The 22,198-nt window shown below is 41.2% G+C and overlaps 1 protein-coding gene across 11 annotated transcripts in view; it reads right to left on the bottom strand.

Moving 5' to 3' along the window:
• Window positions 1-15,624, bottom strand: part of TCERG1 (transcription elongation regulator 1) — a 56,096-nt gene extending 40,472 nt beyond the window's left edge. For 8 of the 11 annotated variants that reach the window (XM_075010122.1, XM_075010117.1, XM_075010121.1 and 5 more), the window contains exons 1-5: window positions 15,478-15,623; window positions 13,141-13,366; window positions 8,697-8,849; window positions 8,086-8,401; window positions 5,297-5,539 (exon numbers count right to left, since the gene is read on the bottom strand). In XM_075010122.1, the coding sequence (XP_074866223.1) occupies window positions 5,297-5,539; window positions 8,086-8,401; window positions 8,697-8,849; window positions 13,141-13,366; window positions 15,478-15,575 (1,036 nt within the window). In that variant the 5' untranslated portion in view covers window positions 15,576-15,623. Of the gene's footprint in view, window positions 1-5,296; window positions 5,540-8,085; window positions 8,402-8,696; window positions 8,850-13,140; window positions 13,367-13,944; window positions 14,037-15,477 lie in introns of all 11 variants that reach the window. The other 3 variants (XM_075010124.1, XM_075010123.1, XM_075010118.1) reach the window with 2 other exon arrangements.
• Between the last annotated feature and the right edge of the window lie 6,574 nt (window positions 15,625-22,198).

Here is a 22,198-nt window from a genome sequence, read left to right on the forward strand (position 1 = left end):
GCATAGAAGAGTCCAACAGAAGCAGCTACAGAAACTCATGCAATCCCTGTCAGTGCCGTTCTGCTCCTACCCCAGCTGGAAAGAAGGCATGTGCAACACCAGAGGTACAATTTTAACCAATTCAGACAAGGGTGGGAGTGGTGGAGTGAAAGCACAATTTCAACTGAAAAGTAAAAAGGAAGTGATGGCCATTACGGAAAGGCACTAAAGCTGAGAGAAAAGAGGGGGGAAAAAAGTGAAGAAAGATACATGAACAAAGAAGCTGCACTGGTGGGTCAGAGGTATGAAATATTTGCTCTGTCACAGTCCATTGAGGAGCATGGGATAGGAATGCTGCAAAGGCAGAACAGTTAGCCTTCAGGAGAGGTAGCACCATTAACTGCTTCCTAGCTCACTGAAGAAACACTGAAAGGTACAGAAGCTGGAAGCATCTAATCCCCTTCAGTGAGGTTAAAAAAAGTCACTAGAAGAGATCAGAGAATAAGAGAGAAGGGGAAAAAAAGGGATTCCAGAGGACAGTTCGCTTTAGAGGAAGGGGTCAGACCTGTTGAATGTTTCTGAGTATCAAGCCAATACTTTCCAATTGGCAACTGAGAAACTCAAATATACCCCACTCACTAAAACGCCCACTATTTGAAAAAGGTAAAGGGTGGGAATTCCCACAACACAAAATGAAATTAAACCCACATGTTTAATAACAAAATAAATGTTAATTTCCTTTATAAACATTTAATACAGACATTACACTAAATAAACTGCTGATTCATCAACAAAATCTTTTAGAAAAGAATCTCGGTGCTCTTTAGTTTTAAATTTTTTCTTAAAATTTATAATAGTTTTATGTTCTATAGATGCAGAAACATACTGAAGCATTGAATCAAATGGTACTGATGTTTGTCTGGTTTTTTTTTTGGGGGGGTGGGGGGGCAGCAGCGAGGTGGAGATTTGGATGGTTATGCTACAGCCTTTGAATGAATGTAAAAATATGGTTTGGTAAGAAAGTTAGTTTGTCCTAAAACTAAATCAGGATAAATCTACATCATCACTGAAATTGGGTCTACTGCAGCACAGACAGTTCTTAGCAACTACAGGGGGAAAAAAAAAATGCTATTTTCTCTAACAACCTTGGAATTTTAAAATGTACAGTTAGCTTCACACATATGAATTAAGAGTAAGCAGACTGACTACATAAGTATCATAAGGTATTAACATAAAAGAAAATTAATATAGTGTCATACCACTATATGCTACAGAACTTAAAATATCAAGATCAATTGCCAAATGTACCGCTCAGATCTCTTTTCTTTAATATGAAGTGATCTACTTGGATGGCTTCATGCTCATTACTGCCTAACACAAAACAAGCTACCCACTTGTCTTTCAAATTCTGCCAATAATTTTAACTGCATCATTTTAGCTTGTTTCTTAAAAACTTATCCTTTTAGGTATTTTGTCATTATGGTAGAAATACTTCAAGATTTTCCAGGAACATCACAAAAAGGTACAACCTCATCAAACCAAATTTAGCAATATTAAAAAAAAAAAAAAAAACATTTTTGTTCTACAATCAATAAGAATGTGTATTTAAAACAAATCAAAGAAACATGCTGAAAATTGCATGGGATGTTCCTGGTTCATTCCAATGGGTTACCTCCCAGTAAAATGGAGAAATACATCAGCTATAAGTCTTCTAAAACTTCAGGAGCAATATTCATGTTCTTTGAACTTTTTCCTGAAATTTTCTATCAGGTAACCAAGGTTAGTTGTTTTTTGCACTTCTGTCTTCTTTTTCAGTGAAAGGTCCAGTTTAGTGTGGGGATTCCTCCACTGGCAGCTTCCAAAAAATGTAGGTGCCCCTTGTTATTGGCAGTTTCTTGGATATTGGAAACTGTTTATTGTATTGATCATTCAGATTTTGCCTGCCAATTTACATTTAAGAATAGCTGAATGTGCATCTTACATGAAGGATATTAGATCCTTCATCTTCTACGGATCACCTGGTGACAGATGCAGGAAATGAATTTAAGAGTAGCCCAACTTTCTTCATCCTGATTTAAACTGCCTACTTTAAAACGTAATAGTTATTCTTTTTACTTAACTCCCTGCAATATGTAAGAATCAGACCTCCATATTACATAGTTAACATTCAATATCAACTAGAATAGTATCTTCAGACTGGTGTAATTTTGTCTTGTTTAAACTGATGAGTTTAGTATAATTTCATTTTTTTAAAAACAACATTGCATGTTGTATCACTTACAAAGTTGACTTTTTCTAATCATGACTCTGGAAAAGACTGGTCTGTTCTGGTGAATAACCAGCTGGACATTAACCTCACAGTATCATGCTACGGCCAAAAGTGCTAATGTGATTGTGGGATACACACCAGGAAATCTTGCATAGGAACAGAAGTTATTTTACCTCTTCATTTTGCACTGTTGCTGGAATACTGTGTGAATGCTGCCCACAATTCAAAAATGTTGATCAATTGAAAGGATTCAGAGGACAGCAATAAGAACGATTACAGGATTAGAAATATGCTCGACAGTGGTTCACTCAAGTCTAATCTATTTAAACTCAATGAAGAGAAAATTAAGGAGTGACTGAATTATAAAGTACCTAGATGGGGCACAAACATCTAATAATGGGCTTCTCAATCTGGCAGTTATAAGTAAAGTATAATGCAATCCACTGGTTAGAAGCTAAAGCTAGACAAATACAGATGAGAAAAAAAGGTGTAATTTTTTAACTGTTAACAGTAATCAATCACTGAAACAATTTGCCGACGTTTGTGGATTATTCATCATGGACAATTTTTAAGTCACAATTGGGTATTTTTATACACAATATACTCTAGGAATTATTTTTGCAAAGTTCTATGATGTGTATTATAGAGGAATCAGACTCACCAGATCACAAAAGTCTTTCTGGCCTTAGAATCTATGAATGTGGACTGAGCTTCGGCATGAAGACTATTATTTCTCATTCATTTTACATCCAGCTAGTTCATCTTAATATTAAGTGCTTAAAATAGTTTTAATATTTATGTATATATATTTTTAAAAAGTTATCAAACATCATTTTATGGACCAGGGACCTCCAAGAGCAACTATTTCAGAGGTATACATAGGACTCTTCATCTATGAATTAGTCTATGATCTAAAGGGAATGGACACACCTTCAGCTCACTTGGCTAATATGAAAAAACAAGTAATATTTTTATTCAGGTTTTTCAATCACTACAGCTGAATCTGTCAGATACCTTTATTGCAAATGGAATTACTCAGAAATTTTGTCATGCTTGATGCAAATGGTGCAACAATTTTGAAATGATGGTGTTTTGTTTTGTGTTTAAGTTCTGGGTCAGGTTTTAGTTCTTACAAAACTTTTACAACAATTCCAGTCTCAAAACCTCTCTGATTACAAGAAAGAATAATTACAATCATTGTTATTATTATATAATTCATATTAATGTACTCAAAGTACTGGTTATGTCCATGCTGCCTGAACCATAATATTCAAACAGCAAGTGCCTTTTTAAGGATCTTGGAAGTGATTATAAACCGGAAATGAGCCCAAGCTTTTTGTCAGCCTACTTTTATTTCAATTGATGTCTAGGTATTTACCATGTTGGAGACTAATATTTTGCTGAAATTTTTATTCAAGCACAGAATGGCTGTCATCTATTCAAAATTTCTTTAAGTTTCAAAGCTCAAAAAAACAAATTAACGTTCCACCCATTTAACTCACTTCAGTGCTCTCTTTAACTTTAAGCCTTACAACCTAGAAATTGTTGCTCATTTTCCAGTGCTATGCCTCGTGGCTATAAGAGATAAGACTTGGGAACACCTGACATTAGTGTTGAACTATAATTTCTGGTCTTGAATATGCATGCAATGTAGTTTCTACGAAAGTCCCAGGATAACAGAGACTACAGAATACGCGGTTCACTATTTAGTCTCCTTTCTAGTGGTATTCCCATTTGGGCATAAAATTGAAGCTCTAAATCCAGGCAAAGAAATGACAGCATTGATTACATTTCAATCGTGAGTTCTGTAATATGAAAAATATAGCTCTAGAGCACGGGTGGGGAACCCCGGCCCACAGTCTGGATACAGACCCTGAGGCTCGGGTCTCCCCTCCCTAGCATCCAGCCAGTGGTGGGGTGGACGATTTGGAGATCAGAACCTCACAGGACAAATTAGGCAAGCTGTGGTCTGGTTCTTTCAGAGGAAGCAAGCAGCTCCGGGATCTGCTACTGCTCACTGCTGTTCCCCCAGCTGAGGGAAAGGAGGAACAGCAGCATCCTTCGGGGAGGCTTCATACCCCTGCTGTGACCAGTCGGAACTCTGGCCAATCAGAGACGCAGGGGGTGGTACCTGGGAGAAGGGGGCTCAAAGCCATGTGTATGCCGGCGTGCTGCAAAAGTAAGATACACCCCCACTGCCCAGAACCTAGACAGCTGCTGCATGCCTCCCATCCAGACCCCCCCCATCTCAATATCTTCCTGCACCCTTCCTCCCACCTTGACTCCCCACACCACCCTGCTCCTGCCCCCTCCCTCAGACCCGATACTGACCCACTTCCATATATATCTCTCACCTCAAATCCTCCTGCACCTTTTCTCCCTAGACCCACAGCCTGCTCCTGCACCCCCCTCCTGCCCAGACTCCCACTCCTCTTCCAAACTCCTCTACTCCACAGATCTCCCACCCACTGCTCACTCCCGCACCACACTGTGGTCCAGATCATCCACCCCCACCCCACTCCTACACCCTCCCTCCCTCCCAGACCCCCAATTCCCAGCCTGCTCCTGCACCAACCCCCATAGCCCATAGTTGGGGACCACATCAGTAAGGGTTCCCCGCCCCCAACTGTCTAGAGGCCCTGACTTGAAAAAGGTTCCCCACCCATGTACTAGAGCATGCTGGAATTCAACTAGTTTTTACAACAATTGACAGTCTCAGAGTCAGCTGTCCATAATTTGGTATGGGACTGGAGTATAGATGAAAATCCTTAAAATGCATTTATAAAATGAAATTTTCAGGCTATACCAATTTTTTTTTTACATGTATAAATGTAACTCCCTTCTAAAAATTGTATCAAAAATAAATGTCAGAAAAGATTTTCAAGTGACAGTTACTTAAAAACATCTGTCCATTAAACCTGAATTATTTCAGGAAACATTCTAAATAGAGTGGATTCAGGCAATTTTATACACAGTAGACACATGATTGCAATCAAATTAATAACAGGCACACACAGTTGACAAGACAACGACAGTTTGCCAATTTACCTGGAAGCGGAATAGGCATGCCAGGAAGGGGAACACGAAATGGAGGTACCATTACGGGTGGAAAAGCAGGAATTGCTGCTGTTGGCTGAGGTACTGCGTGAGGAACTGCAGGAGGCAAAGTCTGTGGGACTGGCTGGGGTACAGACTGCACAGGTGTAGCAGAAGTAGCAGAGGTTGAAACGCTAACTGAAGATGTAGCCACTGAAACACCTGAACTTGGAGTCTGGTCTTGTGTTGTGGGCGCTGAGGGAAAAAAAAAAATCTTGTAGTTCTCTTAAGTGGTACAACATGTGAACTGTGAATATATAGACATTCACTTATATTTCCCTACACATACTATATAGCATTAAATGCCTATGGAAGCACAGCCAAAGGACACTTGCAAGAAAGAAAAATATCTGTGAACATGGATGATGACATCACACCGTCCAAAAAAAAAAAAAAAGTCAATTTCAAATTCTTATTTTCCTTGACCCTGTGTTTGCATATTATAACCTAACAAATCGCTAGGGCTGCATCTTACACTAGCGAGTTCTTTCAGAAAAATCAGGCACTTTTTCAAAAGAACACACTGAGCGTCCACACAAAGTCCGCATCTACATTAGCAAGTTCTTTCAAAATATTTTTTGAAAGAGGCTCTTTCGAAATATCCAGAGGAGCATCTACATACAGAAAGCGGTCTTTCGAAATTAAATTAAAAGAGTGAGCCTCTCCTTTCAAAAGTGCTCTTCCAGTCCTGTTTCAGGAAGAACACCTTCTTTTGAAAGCTTCTTTCAAAAGAAAACGTGTAGATTCTCAACGAGCCTTTTTTTTGGGGGGTGGAGGTAGGGGGGAAGCAGTCCTCATGGCACCTGATTTTTCAATCCTTGGCCTGTTCTTTTGAAAAAGTGGGGGCTGTGTGGATGCTCTCTTTCAAAAGAGCGGATAACTGCTTTGATCTGCTTTTTTGTGTGTGGATGCACTCTTTCAAAAGAAGTTTTTTCAGAAGATCTCTTCCAGAAGAACTTTTTTCAAAAGAGTACAGGGGAAACATTTCTTTACTTTGTCTACAAGAGAACAACTATTACCTACTTGGGTGATCAGCAAAAGCTGAACTCTTTTTATACTGAAACAACAGAGAGAGGAAAGTTGTCCAAAACCCTGAATGAAGAAGTTAATGAGTAACAAATACTACTGTTTAAATGGCAGCAGTTCAGCACATCCATATACATGTCAACAGTGTGGTACTCTTATACTGTGGCCATGCAACTGAAATTCAAAAGTGGAGAAACAACTAAAGAAAATGTGTATAATCCAGTGAAAGAAAAGGGAAATGCTTTCAGTCATGGGTTGGAAGAATTCTTGTGGCCTTTAGTGTCTCCTAGTGGGCAAATGAATGCATCGTACATTCAATTAAACATTTCTTGCAGGATGATTAGAGCCTTCAATAGGATGTTAATGTTGCATATCCATGTGTGGGGTTAAAAAAAAAAAAAGGAAAAGTGGCAGTCAGTGGATTTCAAGAATTACATGAAAACTAGACATCATTTTGATTTATTTTTCCTTTAAACCAGTGTTATAAGTTTACATGCAATGATGGGAAGATAAAACTTTGTGCTAAGTGATTACGTTGCAGACATTAAATTTAAGTAATAACAGAAAAACAATGCAAGAAAATTGAGCATTAATAATTATTAATTCATATTTTCAGTTGCGTAAAGATATGTAATATTGAGTTAGCACTTTACACCTGCACTGCTCTAAGTGTGAATGGGTCATTCTTGGTTTACATACAGGGAAAACAGACAGAGATTAAATGGTTTGTTCAAGACCACACACCAAATCAACTGCATGGTCAGAATTAGAACCCAGCTCTCTTGACCCCTAATACTTTACTTTCTGATTCTGACTGCTGAGAAAATGATCTTTAAAACACAAGTTTTAACTCCAGGCCACAGACACCAACATTAACAGACCTTTCTTAAGAGCAAAGGCAAAGTACATTAGTGCTTGGTATCAGAAAAATGCATTTGCGGTACCCAATGATGTTACATAAAAGAGACCTCAGTATGAACATCTGCCTCAAAAGCAGAGATAACTACAGTGAGTAAACTATGGATGTCAATGATGTGATATAAAAGGGAACCTAAACATCTGGCTCAATCTTGTTGCTGTTACATATTTAACAAATGGCTACAAAATAATACCCTACACGCTACACTTAGATATATCAAGAGAATAGGCTAGGTAGATACTTTCCAGATCCAGTGAAAAACTGACATATGGCTCAAGAAAATGAGATAACTGTAAGACTATTTCTTATGGCTTCCCTTGGACCTGGAAACAATGTAGAGTCTCAGTCCCTATGAAGAACAATAGCTTTCAAACTATAGTGCATTCAGCAGTAAATGTCAGAACCCTCTCCTGGTTTGCTCTATGACTCACACACACAGGCACTAGGATGAAAAAGAAGTTTTACTCTACCACAATTAACTCTGCTTGTTTCAGAGACAGCATGTTCACCTCCCCAATGAGGACAATCTGGATCCTGAAGAGAGACAACATGGGACGCACCAATAGAACAAACCAATCCTCCGAAACAATGTCTGCTCTTTCCTTTGCAATGCATTTCCAAGTTGTATTTGAATTATATCAATAACCACACAGACACTTAAGATATTTGAGAACTTACAGGGAGCAGCAAAAACAACAAATACTTGCCAAAGAAGAGGGGCCATATGGCACCTTACATTTTTACTACGAGATTTCCTCATATGTTTCCCCTTCTCCCAAAGCCCACAATAACTCACTGGAAACGGTCTGTGAAATTGAAGTGGCGGTGGTTGTAGTAGATGTCGTGGAGGACTGAGTACTTGACGATGTAGACGGAGACACTGCAGATGCAGGACTACTTGTTGTTGGTGTAGAAGCGCCAACACCTTGGGCCTGGGCCTGGGCCTGAGCCTGGGCCTGGGCCTGGGCCTGGGCCTGGGCCTGGGCCTGGGCTTGGGCTTGGGCCTGGGCCTGGGCAGCCAGCATTGGTGTCAGTTCCGATTGCTGTATAACCTTTACCCCATCTGGCTTGGTCCATGCAGACTCACGTGTTCGTGCATTATAGAAATAGACCTACAGAGCAGAAAAATTCCCCATCAAACAACAGTTTATTTTCACAATGAATGGCCTAGTCCCCATCCTCAACTTATGAGAACAAAAATTCAAATCAATATAAATATTAATAAAAGAAAAATTCTGTTTTGCCTATCTATTCAGCATAAGAGAAACAAATACTCTTACTATACACAGTGTATTGGCTTGATGGCAAAGATCAACACTATAACAAGTCTTAATGCTGACCAAATCATATGCGGCAAGATAATCACTGTTCCTGCTAGTTCCTTACTATATCTGCTTCAAGTCTTACCTTGCCATCTGGAGTTTTGTTTTCCACCCATATCTCTTCAGTGGGTGGCATTGCTGGAGTTCCCGGGGCAGTGACAGGTGGCATCCCTGGAGGAAACATCATACCAGGAGGCGGAGGCATGCTACCCATGGGAGGTGGCATGAATGGTGGTCTCTGTGTATTCATGAAACAGTAAAACTGTCACAGGACTACCACATACAGTATCACTTGACTGCACAACCTCTGCAAGAAAAGACTTACCAACAGTCTTCAGCTCTGTTCTAATACAGTCCATTGAAACATCATTGCCATCTCAGGCCCATTTTACACTTAAAATTTAGGTTGGTATAGCATATTTAGGGCTATGAAAAATCCTCAGCCCTGCTTCCAACAACCTAGCACCAGTACTTAGGTAAGTGGAATGCCTCCGGTGACAGAAAATCCCCTTATGTTGCTGCAATTTGCATCTACACTACAGGGTTACAGTGGCATAGCTACAGCACCACAGCTATGCCACTGTAGCGGCCATGAGTCAGCCAGGGACTCAATTAGCACTACCAAGGAAAGGGCCAAACTTCATGACAATCCAAATTGCAGCAGAGAAAACAGCTTTAACAAGTCCTTCAAACGATGATATGTTAACTAAATGCAAAGCAGCAAAATAGTGGGGCTATAAAAAGAAGAGAGAAAGGATAGAATAAATTATTCTCCCTACTTCCTCAATGAGGAAAAACATCCTTACAGGAAACGCAAGTGAGAGGATGAACATGCCCTAGATAACAGTCTTCCAGGCATCAATAGCTAGAAATCATCCGAATTTGCTGTGCAGCTACAAGCCAAATATACAATGAGCTATACAACGTAGGGTATAAACAGACATCAACAGAAGCTATTTCATTCCAATCCCCTATTCTTTTCAATTATCTGCCTATTAATGTTTTATTATTAAGACATTAGGAGAAAGTGTATAAATTCAACAAAGTGGACAGATCATCTCTGATCTTTCCTTCTGTGAAGCGCTTAAGAGATGACCCAGCTTAGGATTAATTCAACTTAAGTGGTTATGACTTAAATGTAAAAAAGATAGCAAAAGTCTTAATTTTAAAATGCATAATATTAATTTGGTACAACCCACTATCATTCTAAATTTTTATTTCACGCATGTCTCTGATAGTATGTGAAGTTTTAACATAGTGATACTCACATTTCAGTGTTCAGGAGCAAAACTTGTGATCAACATTACTCAGAAGAGACAGCAGTGTGAATTCATTGCTTCACTACCTATATAACTATGTATTTATAGTTGAACAGTAAGGCAGGGCAAATATTTAATTTATATATTGTTTTCAGAGCTAGATGACTGACCAAATATTTCACCAACTACAACTGGTCAACAAGAGTAAAAATACCCTGACTGGCTGATAATTAAATCACAGTGTTTTAATATCACATGCTGCCTGCAAAGAGCTGCAGGAGATGCATAAAAGAGCCACTCATGGCTTTCAAGACTCAATCTAAGTATCATTATAGCATAACAGCAAAGCAACAACTCTCCTATTGGCAAAATTTAAGCTTTTCTTTCTATTTAAAGGTCGATTATTTTAAGTATTCTAAAATTCATATGCATACTCTGATTGTTTTGAAATTTCTGGATAGCATTAGTAGTGTAAATTTGGGGTTACTGGAGGAAGGGGCTCCCCTAAAATACAACGTTTTACAAAGTCATCTGATTCATTCACTTTTTTATGTAAGCCTGGGCTCAAACTAAGGCTCTGATCCCCCCCCAAATTGATCTTAATCTTGGCATGTGGTTTCCCTTTCAGGAAGCACACTGAAGAAGTTATTGACAAAGTTTATAACGTTTGATTGGCATAAGCATCATGCACACATTTAAATACATACATACAGCAAGACTAGAGCTCAGTAAAAAAAAAAAAAAAAAAAAGTTTACAGACAGTCTGCAGTGAGAGTGTAGTAGGCTCAAAATGACATGTTGACAACACTGGACCTTAGTGGCAGCCAGGCACTGAGGCTATGCAGCACTTCATTAGGCAAATTCTCCCCTACCGCAACTTCAAAGTGTCAGCATGCATGTATCCGAGGGCACTTCAAAGTGCCTTTACTCCCCAAAATTTGTCTAATGAAGTGCTACATATTTATTGTAGCACTTCATTAGTAATCTCCCATCACCCTGATTACCTTTCCCCCTTCTTTGAAGGGGGCATGTGTAGACATAGCCTGAGAGTTTAAAATATGCTCTAGGCAGCTTTCAGGAAATACATTTTGTGCAAGTGCCTTGCTCTCTGCTTGCATGCTCTAGGGTTTCTTTTGGACATTTCACTTTCAGAATCAAATTCCTGATTTAAAAGTGATACTTTAAAATAGCTCAGAAATCTACATGTAAATTCTGCTTTTACTTTAAAAGAAATGGCAAGAAATTAAAAATACAGTGAAGATGAATGGTAGTAAGCAATTACGCAACATATTCGTAACTCAGTTTTCACCCTTTCCAGAAAAATAAAACTGAATTGATCAAAAAGTATGGTGGAGGGGTTCCTTATATACAGCTCCACTAGCATGAAGGTTCTTATCACTGTTTTGGTGGAGACCTAAGGAATATGTCAGGGAGGAGATCACAGCAGTGCCAAGAATGATAGGGAATTGCCCCTTCAGAACGTGTGCTGACACAGCTACCAAGGGGCAGAACGCTCCCCAGATAACAACCCAGATGAATGATTAAAACATTACCAGTTTTTGATGACCCCGCTGAATGACCAAAACACTAATTAAAAAACCAGGTATCAGAAGGGTAGCCATTTTAAGTCTGTATGCCAAAAAACAATGAGAAGTCCTGAAGTACCTTATAGACTGACAGATTTATTGGAGCATAAGCTTTTTGGACAAAGATCCAGTTATGCTCCAATAAACGTTAGTCTATAAGGTGCCACGGGACTTCTCATTTTTTCTACAATTCCTCACCAAATAACTGACCTTCCTGAGAAACTTTTGCACTTTGGCTGCTCAGAAGCACAGACAGAACATTAGCATAAAAGATGGGCAGTTGGGTGCCTTCCCCTCTAGTGATGTACTTGGAGGAAAAAGAAGTGGAGTTATCTGTGTACAACCTTCTTCATTCTCCTACAAATACACCTAACATTGCTTCCTAGGACTCCTCCACTAGACTGAGAATCCAAAACTCCCCACTTTCCTTATGCTACCTCCAGCACTGGCAAAGGGTGGCAGGCTCATCCTCATAAAAAAATCAAGAAATACAGTTAACGTATATGCCATCATCACAACACAATCTTAATTCCGTTGTTTCCAAGGAATACTGTAACGCACCAATGACACAGATTCAAGTGCTGTATCTGTGGATATGCTGCAGAACACTCAAGGAACTGCAGACATGAGCACTTCAGGATAAAATACACATTTTTGCTAAGACAAAACTGTAGTTTAAATCATGCACAGCAAACTGGAGCTGACTCTGACATATTGAGTCAACTCTAAAGCAACTAGCTCCAATGTGATGAACAATAGACTCCCTTCATTAGATGGGTGCCAAGCCACATGAAAAGATTACTGTGCACCACTATACTGACAAACCTCTATAAGTTCCTGTGTTGAAATTAGGCCCAATTGATCCTTCAAGGTACATATGCACTTCTTTTCATTAACCGTAACAATTCTTTCAGCCTGCTCCAACTAATCAATCTGCCATTCAATACAACCACATCTAACAAGGAATGCAGCTGGACTACAAGCAGTTCCTTTAATTAAAAAATGCTGCTGATCACAATACAACTGGACAGTCTCCTTTTTATTTTTTGTACCTTATTATGAAACTACAATTACTAAACTATTCCATTGTGGCTAACGCCAGCTCTGAGGAAGAGCATGCAATGTTCCCTGCACGTGGTCCCTGTGTTCTCAAACTGAGCATCTGGGTGGCCACCCAGGAGAAATTCAGGTGCTGCCCAGTAGATTAGCAGAGTGCCCAGAGCCAGCAGCATGTGTTTCTACTGGTGGCACATATGCCTCAGTGCATATAAAATTTATTATGCCCATGGATAGAAAAATTTAGTGGGAACATTGGTGGCATGTACCTTAAACTTTATTTTATGGTTTTCTGAAGGTTAAATCTATGTTAGTCTACTACTCGCTACCTGGCTTTAGAAGGTTTGAGTGTAGCTCAGCTTGATGCTTTGGAAGCACTACTGGATAATTTTAACTATGCATTTCTGGAATTTGTTGTCAATAAACTCATCTTAACTGCGCATATTATGTCTGTCTTTGGAAACCACATGAAGGATGTTATAAAAGGATCTTATATGTGACAAAATTAATTGGACTTTGACTTTATCCTTAACATTTACTCTTTTCTTTCCCAGCTGTAATCACTTCTGAACACTGCTGACTTCTCACCATACCCATCTACACCAAAAACAGAAAACTAAATCCATACCTGTAGATGAGGAGGCCCCATTGGTGGAGGAATCCCACCTGGAGGGGGCATTGGAGGCATATTAGGATCAAATGGAGGACGTCCAAAGGGGGGACGAGGTGGTGGAGGTGGACCTCTCATCATGCCAAAAGGTGGAGGAGGGCGCATGAGAGGTGGTGGACCCCTCATGACAGCATTTGGTGGAGGAGCTGGGCCACGAAATCTCAGTGCCTGCTGCTGAGCCATTCTGTGTGTAAAGCCAAAAGAAAACTATTTGTGTTTGCCAAGTAACTGCAGGATAGATTAATAAGTTTCAAAAAGTGAAACTAGTAAAAGTAGGACATGACAAATTTTGCCAAGCTTCAATAGATAAAATTAAAAAAGTGCAAGAACCTTAATAGGTCCCCACCCTCACAATTTAAATTCATTAGAAGTCTGAATGTGATTTTTTTTCCACTCATGAAAATGAGTGACCTTTAAATGGAACCATGTTAGTATAGATAGGCATTGTGCAAGCTTCCCTCACACAGATCTGCCAAAGCATTTCAGACATGACATGAAGCATCATGTGTATCTACAATCACATCCTAGCCCTCTCGAGCAATGGCTGCTGATTGTGCCAATGTTTTTAGTTATTTCATGATGTGAATGAGTGTCCAACAGGGACTTGGATGAGATCATCTGCACCTTTTCCACTTATGACCGAACACAGGATTTGAACTCTGATATGTAGTGGTGAAAGGCTAATATATGAAACCCAATGTGCCACCCAGCCCACTACACAGGCAGCTTAGTAAGTGTGTATATATAGAAAAAAGCGTTCACCTTTGCAACCAACATACGCTCTTCTGATGCTCTCAGGAAAACAATTTTGCCCACCATTTAGTGCCAGTGCAATACCAATGTTGGCATGATGACTCAAAATTGAAAAAAACAAAGGTTATAAGGTGGTGAATGGCAAAACACATGCAACTCAGCACTCAGATTATACAGTCTTCTACTTCTGTAGATTTAAGTTTCACATAGCACCTACAGTTTTAGAAAACAGGTGCTGTTTAATGTAGGTGTTTTAAAAAGGAAATTATAGGGGCAGTCCACTCTCTGGGACATAACTGACCACAGCTACCAGCCCTGAAATGACCAAAAGCAACATGAAATTAATGTTTTTAGAACAATGCCCTGACAGTTACCCAACCTCTAACAGCGTTGCAGCACCCAAGTGAGCAAATTCTAAATACAGGGGACCTCTTTACTGAGAAGCCTCCTCTGTCAGGTCTGGAAAATACCATCCCAGGAACTAACAGTGTCTCAACTAATCTTAACAGTCATATGAAACAAGGCAAATGAGAAAGAGAGAGCAAGGTCCCAAACAGCATAGGGCTCTATCTGCGACATCGTGAAATGTACTGTGAAGAACCCATCACCATAACACCAAGGTATGTGCTACCAGGAACCATGTTTCCCTTGTCTCTGTTTGCCAGGAGTTAGGACTGGGCTACAGAGGATAGATAACGATTACCTGTTCTGTTCATTCCCTCTGAAGCACCTGGCACTGGCAACTGTCAAAAGACAGGATACTGGACTAAATGGACCTTTGCTCTGACCTAATATGGCAGATACTCATGTTCTAATTAAGATCAGGAAAGCTATTTTACAGCTCACACTGGCACTAGTTCCTGCCAGGGACACCGGACACCAGAAAGTGCTACTGTTAGTTCAGATTTCTGTTGTGACACACCCCACCCAGGATGAAACTCCCACTGTGTCGGACGTTGTGCACATGCACCCAAAGGCCCCAGTCTAGTCCCAAGACCTGAATGCTTTACTTCTGGTTTTATTCAGTTACAAACATGGAAACAAAGGGGTCGAGTGGGGTACCTGGAAGGAGAACCGAAGAGAGCGGGGGGCGGGAAAAAAAAATCACACACGACGCGGCCAGCTGCATTCGCCGTGGGACAGCGGGCGCCTCGCCAGGGGACACGGAGCCGCTGTGCTCAGCCTAGAGGCAGCGCCCGCTCCCCAAGGCGGCACGCCGCAGGGCGCTCTGGAGAATGGGGAGGGGGCAGGCCCGGCTGCGCAGGGAGCACAGAGCGGTCGCCGAGCTCAGAGGTGGTGTGAGGGGAGAAGCCGCGGGGCCTCTGCAGAGGTAGGGGAAAAGTAGCTACCAAATCCGGGCTCCAGAGGGAAGGGGCTGGCGGGCCGCGGGGCAAGCGCGGCAGAGCCCGTGGAACCACAAGGCCCTGGGGGAGGAGCCAGCGCCGCAGGGGTCGGTGGGGGAAGCCCGGCAGCCAGGCCGCACCGCGAGGCACGCGAAACCCCGCTCTCCCTTGCCCCTGAGGCCCCACCAGGCTGTGCTACCTGATCTCATTATTGTACCGCTCCGCCGCCCCCGCGTCTCCCTCGCCGCCGCCGCCAGCCCCTGCCCCAGCACCGCTGCCGCCGCCTCGTTCCGCCATCGCCGCCTCACCAGCCTCGCCGAGGCCGCCACCTCCGCCGCCAGGCTGCGTCCCATCTCATTGGCTACCAGGACCGTCGCTCACTAAATGAATGGGCGGGATCAAAACAGGATTGGCTGTCGTGCCCGCCCTCTTTCAAGGAGGGAAGTAAAGCACGCTGTGATTGGCTACGAGAAGTCGCCTCCATCCCCTTGGTGGCCCAGAAGACCTATTTCACGTGATCAGTGACCCTTGGGGAGACTGGAACTGACTTCATATAAAATGCCAGCCAATCAGAAAAACGGAAGAAGAAAAATGCCATTCAATTCAAGGATAGAGTAGAATATTAGCCAATCAAAGATGAGACTGTGCTATATTCCGGACCATCAAAAAAAAGACTTAGTCTTCAACCAGTCATAGAAGGAAAATCTCACTCCAACCAATCAGATACCCTCTGACTAGAGCGAGCGTGCCAACGAGGCAGGAAATAAAATTAAGATATTCTACCCAATCAGAGAGCACAGTTAGGCAATTGCTAGCCAATCAGCGCGTGGTATCAGGATTATTGTCTGAGATATAGGCTAAATGCTGGAGTTAGTGGCAGGCTTTCTGCAGAGCGAGTGGCAAATTAAATTTAATGTGGATAAGTGTAAAGTAATGCATTTGGGAAAAAATAACACCAAAATATACATTCAGTATGATGGGGGCTAATTTAGTTACAACTAATCAAGAAAGAAATCTTGGGCTTATGGTGGGTAGGTCTCTGAAAACATCCACAAGTGTGCAGCAGTAGTCAAAGCAAATAGGATGTTAGGAATTATTTTAAAAAAGGGATAGAAAATAAGACAAAGAGTATTTTACTGCCCCTTTATAAAACTATGGTACGCACTACAGATGTAGTCTCTTCACCTCAAAAAAGATATTTTGGCATTAGAAAACGTTTAGAAAAGGGCAACTAAATGATTAGGGGTTCAGAACGGTTCCCATATGAGGAGAAGTTAAAGAGACTGGGACTTTTCAGTTTAGAAAAGAGGAGACCGAGGGGAGATACGATAGAGGTATATAAAATTATGAGCAGTGTGGAAAGTGAATAAAGAAAAGTTATTTACTTGTTCCCATAATATTAGAGCTAGAGGACACCAAATGAGATTCATGGTAGCAGGTTTAAAACTATTAAAAGAAAGTTCTTTTTCACACAGCGCTCAGTCAGCCTGTGGAACTCCTTGCTGGAGGAAGCTGTGAAGGCTAGGACTATAAGAGAGTTCAGAGAAGAGCTAGATAATTTCATGGAGGTTTGGTCCATAAAAGGCTATTAGCCAGGGGTAGGAATGGTGTCCCTGGCCTCTATTTGTCAGAGGCTGGAGATGAATGGCAGGAGACAAGTTGCTTGATCATTGTCTTCGGTCCACCCCCTCTGGGGTACCTGGTACTGGCCACTGTCAGCAGATGGCATGCTGGGCTAGATGGACCTTTGGTCTGACCCAGTAATGGCCATTCTTATATTCTTATGGCTGTATCTGTGCCTGTGGCAGGGGCCCCAGCATCAGTGGTGGCACCCTGGATTTCTAGGCCACATCTGCTCTACAGCAATCTGTTGACAGAAGTTACTGTTGGAAGAAATATTCTGGCAAAACCTCTGTTGACATATTGTGTCCACACCCAGGAGGGGATTGAAAGAGCAATTCACTCTGTTGACAGATATCGGAGGGGTAGCCATGTTAGTCTGGATCTGTAACAGCAACGAAGCGTCCTGTGGCACCTTATAGACTAACAGAAAAGTTTTGAGCATGAGCTTTCGTGAGCACAGACTCACTTCTTCAGATGCTGGTCCTGGAAATCTGCAGGGCCAGGTGTAAATAAGCCAGAGCAAGGGTGTTGCTCTGGCTTATTTACACCTGGCCCTGCAGATTTCCAAGACTGGCACCTGAAGAAGTGAGTCTGTGCTCACGAAAGCTCATGCTCAAAGCTTTTCTGTTAGTCTGTTGACAGAGAGCAGCTAGACTGCCCAGCTGCTCTCTCAACAGAACGGCCAACTGGAAGTTCAGCAAACAGGGCTGCCCAGTGAAATAGCAGCCCTGTCTGTTGACAAAGGACCCCCAGGAGCGTCTACACAACTTTTTTGTCAACAGAAACTTTCGACAAAGGCATTCTTCCTCATTGCAGAGAGGCAGAAGGCTGTCAGCAAAAATGCTAAGTTTTTTGACTTACTGTTGACAAAACACACAAAACCCCAGTTTTGTCAACAAAACTCTAGTGTAGATGTAGCACTAGAGTCAGGCTGGGACTAGCCTAGGAAAAAAAACATTGACTGGCTGGCAGGTGCCCCCTGGCCTGCCCTCGATGCCACCATGTGGTGGCTGGGGTCATCTGTCTGGGGCCATGGACCTGCTGAGCTGAGCAAAGATCCCATCACTTCGCCAGTGTCTCCTCTCGCAACCACCTCCCCTTCTGCGAATGGCAGAATGAGGGGGATTTCTGTTACTGATTTCTTATGGATAGATTTCACCTTTAGATGAGGCACAACACTTCTGCTACAATGCCCCTGAGCAGTGATGGGGAGGATAAATAACAGCCCCATCCTACTTTTAAAATCCAACATCTACTTGGGGTCATAGCTCTATTTGCTTGGGGTCATAAGCTTTCATTCTCCCCTTCCCACGTTGCCACATCCAGGAGGTGCTGGAACACCGCAGATTTCAAGTGGTTTCCCTCATATGCAGAGTTTACAGTTTTGGTTCCATAGTGTTTGGCCCTCCTCCTGTAAGAATTTTCCAGTGCCACTGGCTGGGTCATGTCTAACTTCATTGCACATTCTTTGGGGCCAGCTACCTTTTGGCAAATGCAGTTTGGAGTGCTTGAAAAATAAAATAAAAAAATAATAAATAAGTAATAAAATAACTGCACCTGCCCAGTGACAATAATACAGAAGTTGATTCTGTGTTTGTGTATGAAAAAGAAGGAATGTAGAGTCCATGTCTAGCACAGTTTGAGAGTATCTGCACAATGAGTTTAAAAATAAGGCTAAACATTGTTCCTGTAAAATTACATATCTGTAGGACAGATGGTTAACTGTACATACAAGTGTAATGACCAACATATTTGTGCCCAAATGGCACCTGACCCATGAGCTCCATGTTATAAAAATTGCCTTCATGGTGCTAAATTCTCATCTCAATTCACTAAGTATAGCAAACAAGTAAAAACTGTAAATATATTGAAGTGCAGCATTATCTATCCAACTGAATGAGAAAGTACCACTTCTTTAAACAGTCTTTTTTAATTAAACCCCTTGCTACAGATGCATATGTATCCTCTATCTCTGGTTTAAATCTTTATCTATGTCCCTTTGAGTTAACTGAGGTATCCCAAAACTCCTTTTATAGTTTTCTGTCAGTATAATAAATGTGTATGTGTAGTGGGGGGAACAGCATATGTAATGCACATAAATAATGTCCTGTGTACGGCTTTGGATATCAGAATGTACTGCTCAGAAAGGGAATGTTTGACAAGATAATGGGATTATTACCCTGCAAGTACTGTGGGATTTTTAATATACGTACCCCAAACACACAGAAAAGAATATCATACTTACCTGTGCAATGCCTTTAACAGTTAAATGCAAAGCTCTTTCTCCTAAGAGTATAGCTAACAATATGAAATTTATATGTGGACTGGATGTGTTTCCTTCAGCAACAGAGATCAGTAAAAATACTGTACTACCTAGTAGCTAGTTAATAATAGGCCTTACTAAGAACAAAATAACCCAGACAGCTGACATAAGAACTGTTGCCTAAGGAAAATTAAAAACTATATGTTATTGCAAATACCACCCACAATAACCCATACCGCATTTGCATTGGGTAGAAGGCTGAGCTCATATCTGTATACATAGCAAGTGACTGTGCAAAAAGATCCAGCTTAAGGCTTTGTAAATGACAAGAGATCCTATAGCTGGAGTATGAGATGATTGACATGGAACCAAACTCTCTTCCAATTCTCTACTATATTTTGTTTCCAAAAACCAGAGGTGGAAAAAGTACCCCAAAAATTACTTGAATAAAAGTGCATCTGGTTTCACTTGCGGATACTTGAGTACAACCAAGACATGGCAAGTGTGTGCATGTGTAGTTTTACTCAAGTAGTTTTCCAGAAGGACACCGGTGACTTATTCTTAACTACCTTTACCCTCCCGCCCCCTGCTCACCAAAGCAGCTGTACTTTTACTCAAGTACTTTCTTCACCTCTGCCAAAAACAGATTTATAAGATTCATTTTTCTCCCATTTTCTGTCAGCTCAAAATTCTACTATTCAATTGCTCCTTCTTCCAGGCAACTAGTGCTCTACAATTTTTGGAACAGACAGTCCAAAACCCCAGTACTATTTTTCTTAAAGATTTTCAGAATAAACTTCAAGGAGCTTATTAGACTAGTTTTTCACAGCTTTCAATGAATTTAACATGTAAAACAATTGTTTAATGAGGACCAACTCTGAATTGCAAAGATGGGGCTTGTTGTTTGTAACACCATGGCGAATGGGAGCTCCAGTCAAGGATCCTATCCTGCTATGTGCTGTACAAACAACAAACAATCAGATGGCCCCTGTTCCAAGGAGCTTATGGGATAGAATTAATGCAGACCCATTTCTGTTTGCCAGCTGCATTTTGGTGGGAGAAAGCTGTGTTTTCATTTCCATACTGCACAACACTTCCTGTTTGCTTTCTTTGCAATCAGTGACCACCATTAGGAGGTGCTCTAAAGAAAGAAAGGGATGCCTGAGACAGATTCTTTGGGGGAAGGGAGAGCTCTCAGACTAGGGCCCGTCCACACTACAAATGAAATTCAATTTAAGATATGCAACTCCAGCTATAAGAATTGCATAGCTGCAGTCAACAGACTACCTTAAGATGAATTTCCCCCACTATAGGAGACTGACAAGAGAAGCTCTTCTACCAACTTCCCTTGCTCTTTGCAACTACAACTGCAATTGTGAGGAGTACCAGAGTTGACGGGAGCACCTTTAATGTTTGATTTAGCAGGTCCTTACTAGACTCACTAAATTGAACCCCAGAAGATAGGCCTTCAGAGCATCAATCTCCATGTAATTATACACATGCTGTAGGCTCCTTCAATTTGCCTATTTGATTTTCCTGTACATGCAGGCTACAGACATCCCTGTAAACCTTGTTACAGAGATGTACAAGGTTTCATGCAAACTCTTCTTTGTAATTCTTCTTTCAGTCACTAGGAGATCCCCTTGAACAGCTGTAGGAAAAGACATTTCACTCCCTTCAGATGTAGCAAAACTTCACAGATTCCTGGCTATGATTAACTTTATTTATTATACACATGCTAGAAATAATAATAAATATATTCTCAAAAGTAGGTTCAATTGTGTGGCACCCTTCATCTGTAGTTCCCAAATTGCTTTTCATTTAATTAAGCCTCACAATTCCCATGTGAGGTCTGCATCATTATACCCATTAATATTAAGACATTCCAGTAGAGATATTTTCCAGCTTATCCCTACATTATTACTATACCCTCAGGTAGACAGTATATGTTCAGAAGGTTTTCTGGATAACCACAGACGATAAAAAATGATACACAAATATGAAAGTACAAGATATATGTGTATTGACTGACATATATGCCCCATGTCAAGTATTATCATGTTCTTATAAGACATACCCTCTTAAAATTTCCATAGGAAAAATCAATATCCTAAAGAGGTGCCTGATTCAAAACCCAGCTCGTCAAAACAGCTCTGAACTTTGAGTTGGTTTGTAATCTACACTCTGATCGGGATGAGATCATCATTGGCTCAGCCACATACAAAGTCTGATTCTGACTGCCATACCCTATTACTGCTTGTTTTGTTGGTGGCTCAGTGTTGATATTGCTATGGCAGACAATAATTAATAGACTTTACTCAGCTATGGATTAAATTGACAACTTCTCATTTAATAACAAAAATGCAACAATGTCGCTTTGAAAATTCCATTATGAGGCAGAGGCTCTTAGGTCACCAGACTCTCTCAGTGGAACAACCACCTTCCTGAGTGAGATCTGGAGGCAAAGCAGGGAACAGGACTCATGGGCTATGGTTACTGACCCAAATGCCAGCAGCAGTATGCAAATGGAAGGTCTGGAAAATGCAAATGGACACTTACTTGCATGTTTGCTCGCTGGCAAAGGCTGCTGCTGGCAGAAAAAAGCTGTGTAAACGTGTACTGCTGGCAAAACTCTTCCTTTATCAGCAGCCTTATATGCTTGATTTTTTCCAGGCATAAGAGGCTGCCAAAAAGGGTGGGTTTCGCCAGCAGAACCACATTTACACTACTTTTATTTCTTTCGGCAGCAGTCTCTGCCGGTAAGCAAATATGCAAATGAGAGGTCAAGTGCATTTTCCAGACCACCCATTTACATACTGCTGCTGGCAGTTTGGGTCAGTGTAACCATAGCTGTGCTGTATAAATCCTCCAAGGTAAAGCTTTATCAAACCCTGCAGATTCTCTTGACAAGACCACCATGAAAGCCTCCTTTCCCAGTGTTTTCTCTTTGAAAATTCAGCATACTTTGTCCTTGGAATTAGCCTCTCCTAGTCTGTGCCAGCCTCTTGGGATACAATAATCCTTCCTTCCACAT

Source organism: Carettochelys insculpta, chromosome 15 (genome assembly GCF_033958435.1).
Source record: "Carettochelys insculpta isolate YL-2023 chromosome 15, ASM3395843v1, whole genome shotgun sequence".
NCBI lineage: Eukaryota > Metazoa > Chordata > Testudines > Carettochelyidae > Carettochelys > Carettochelys insculpta.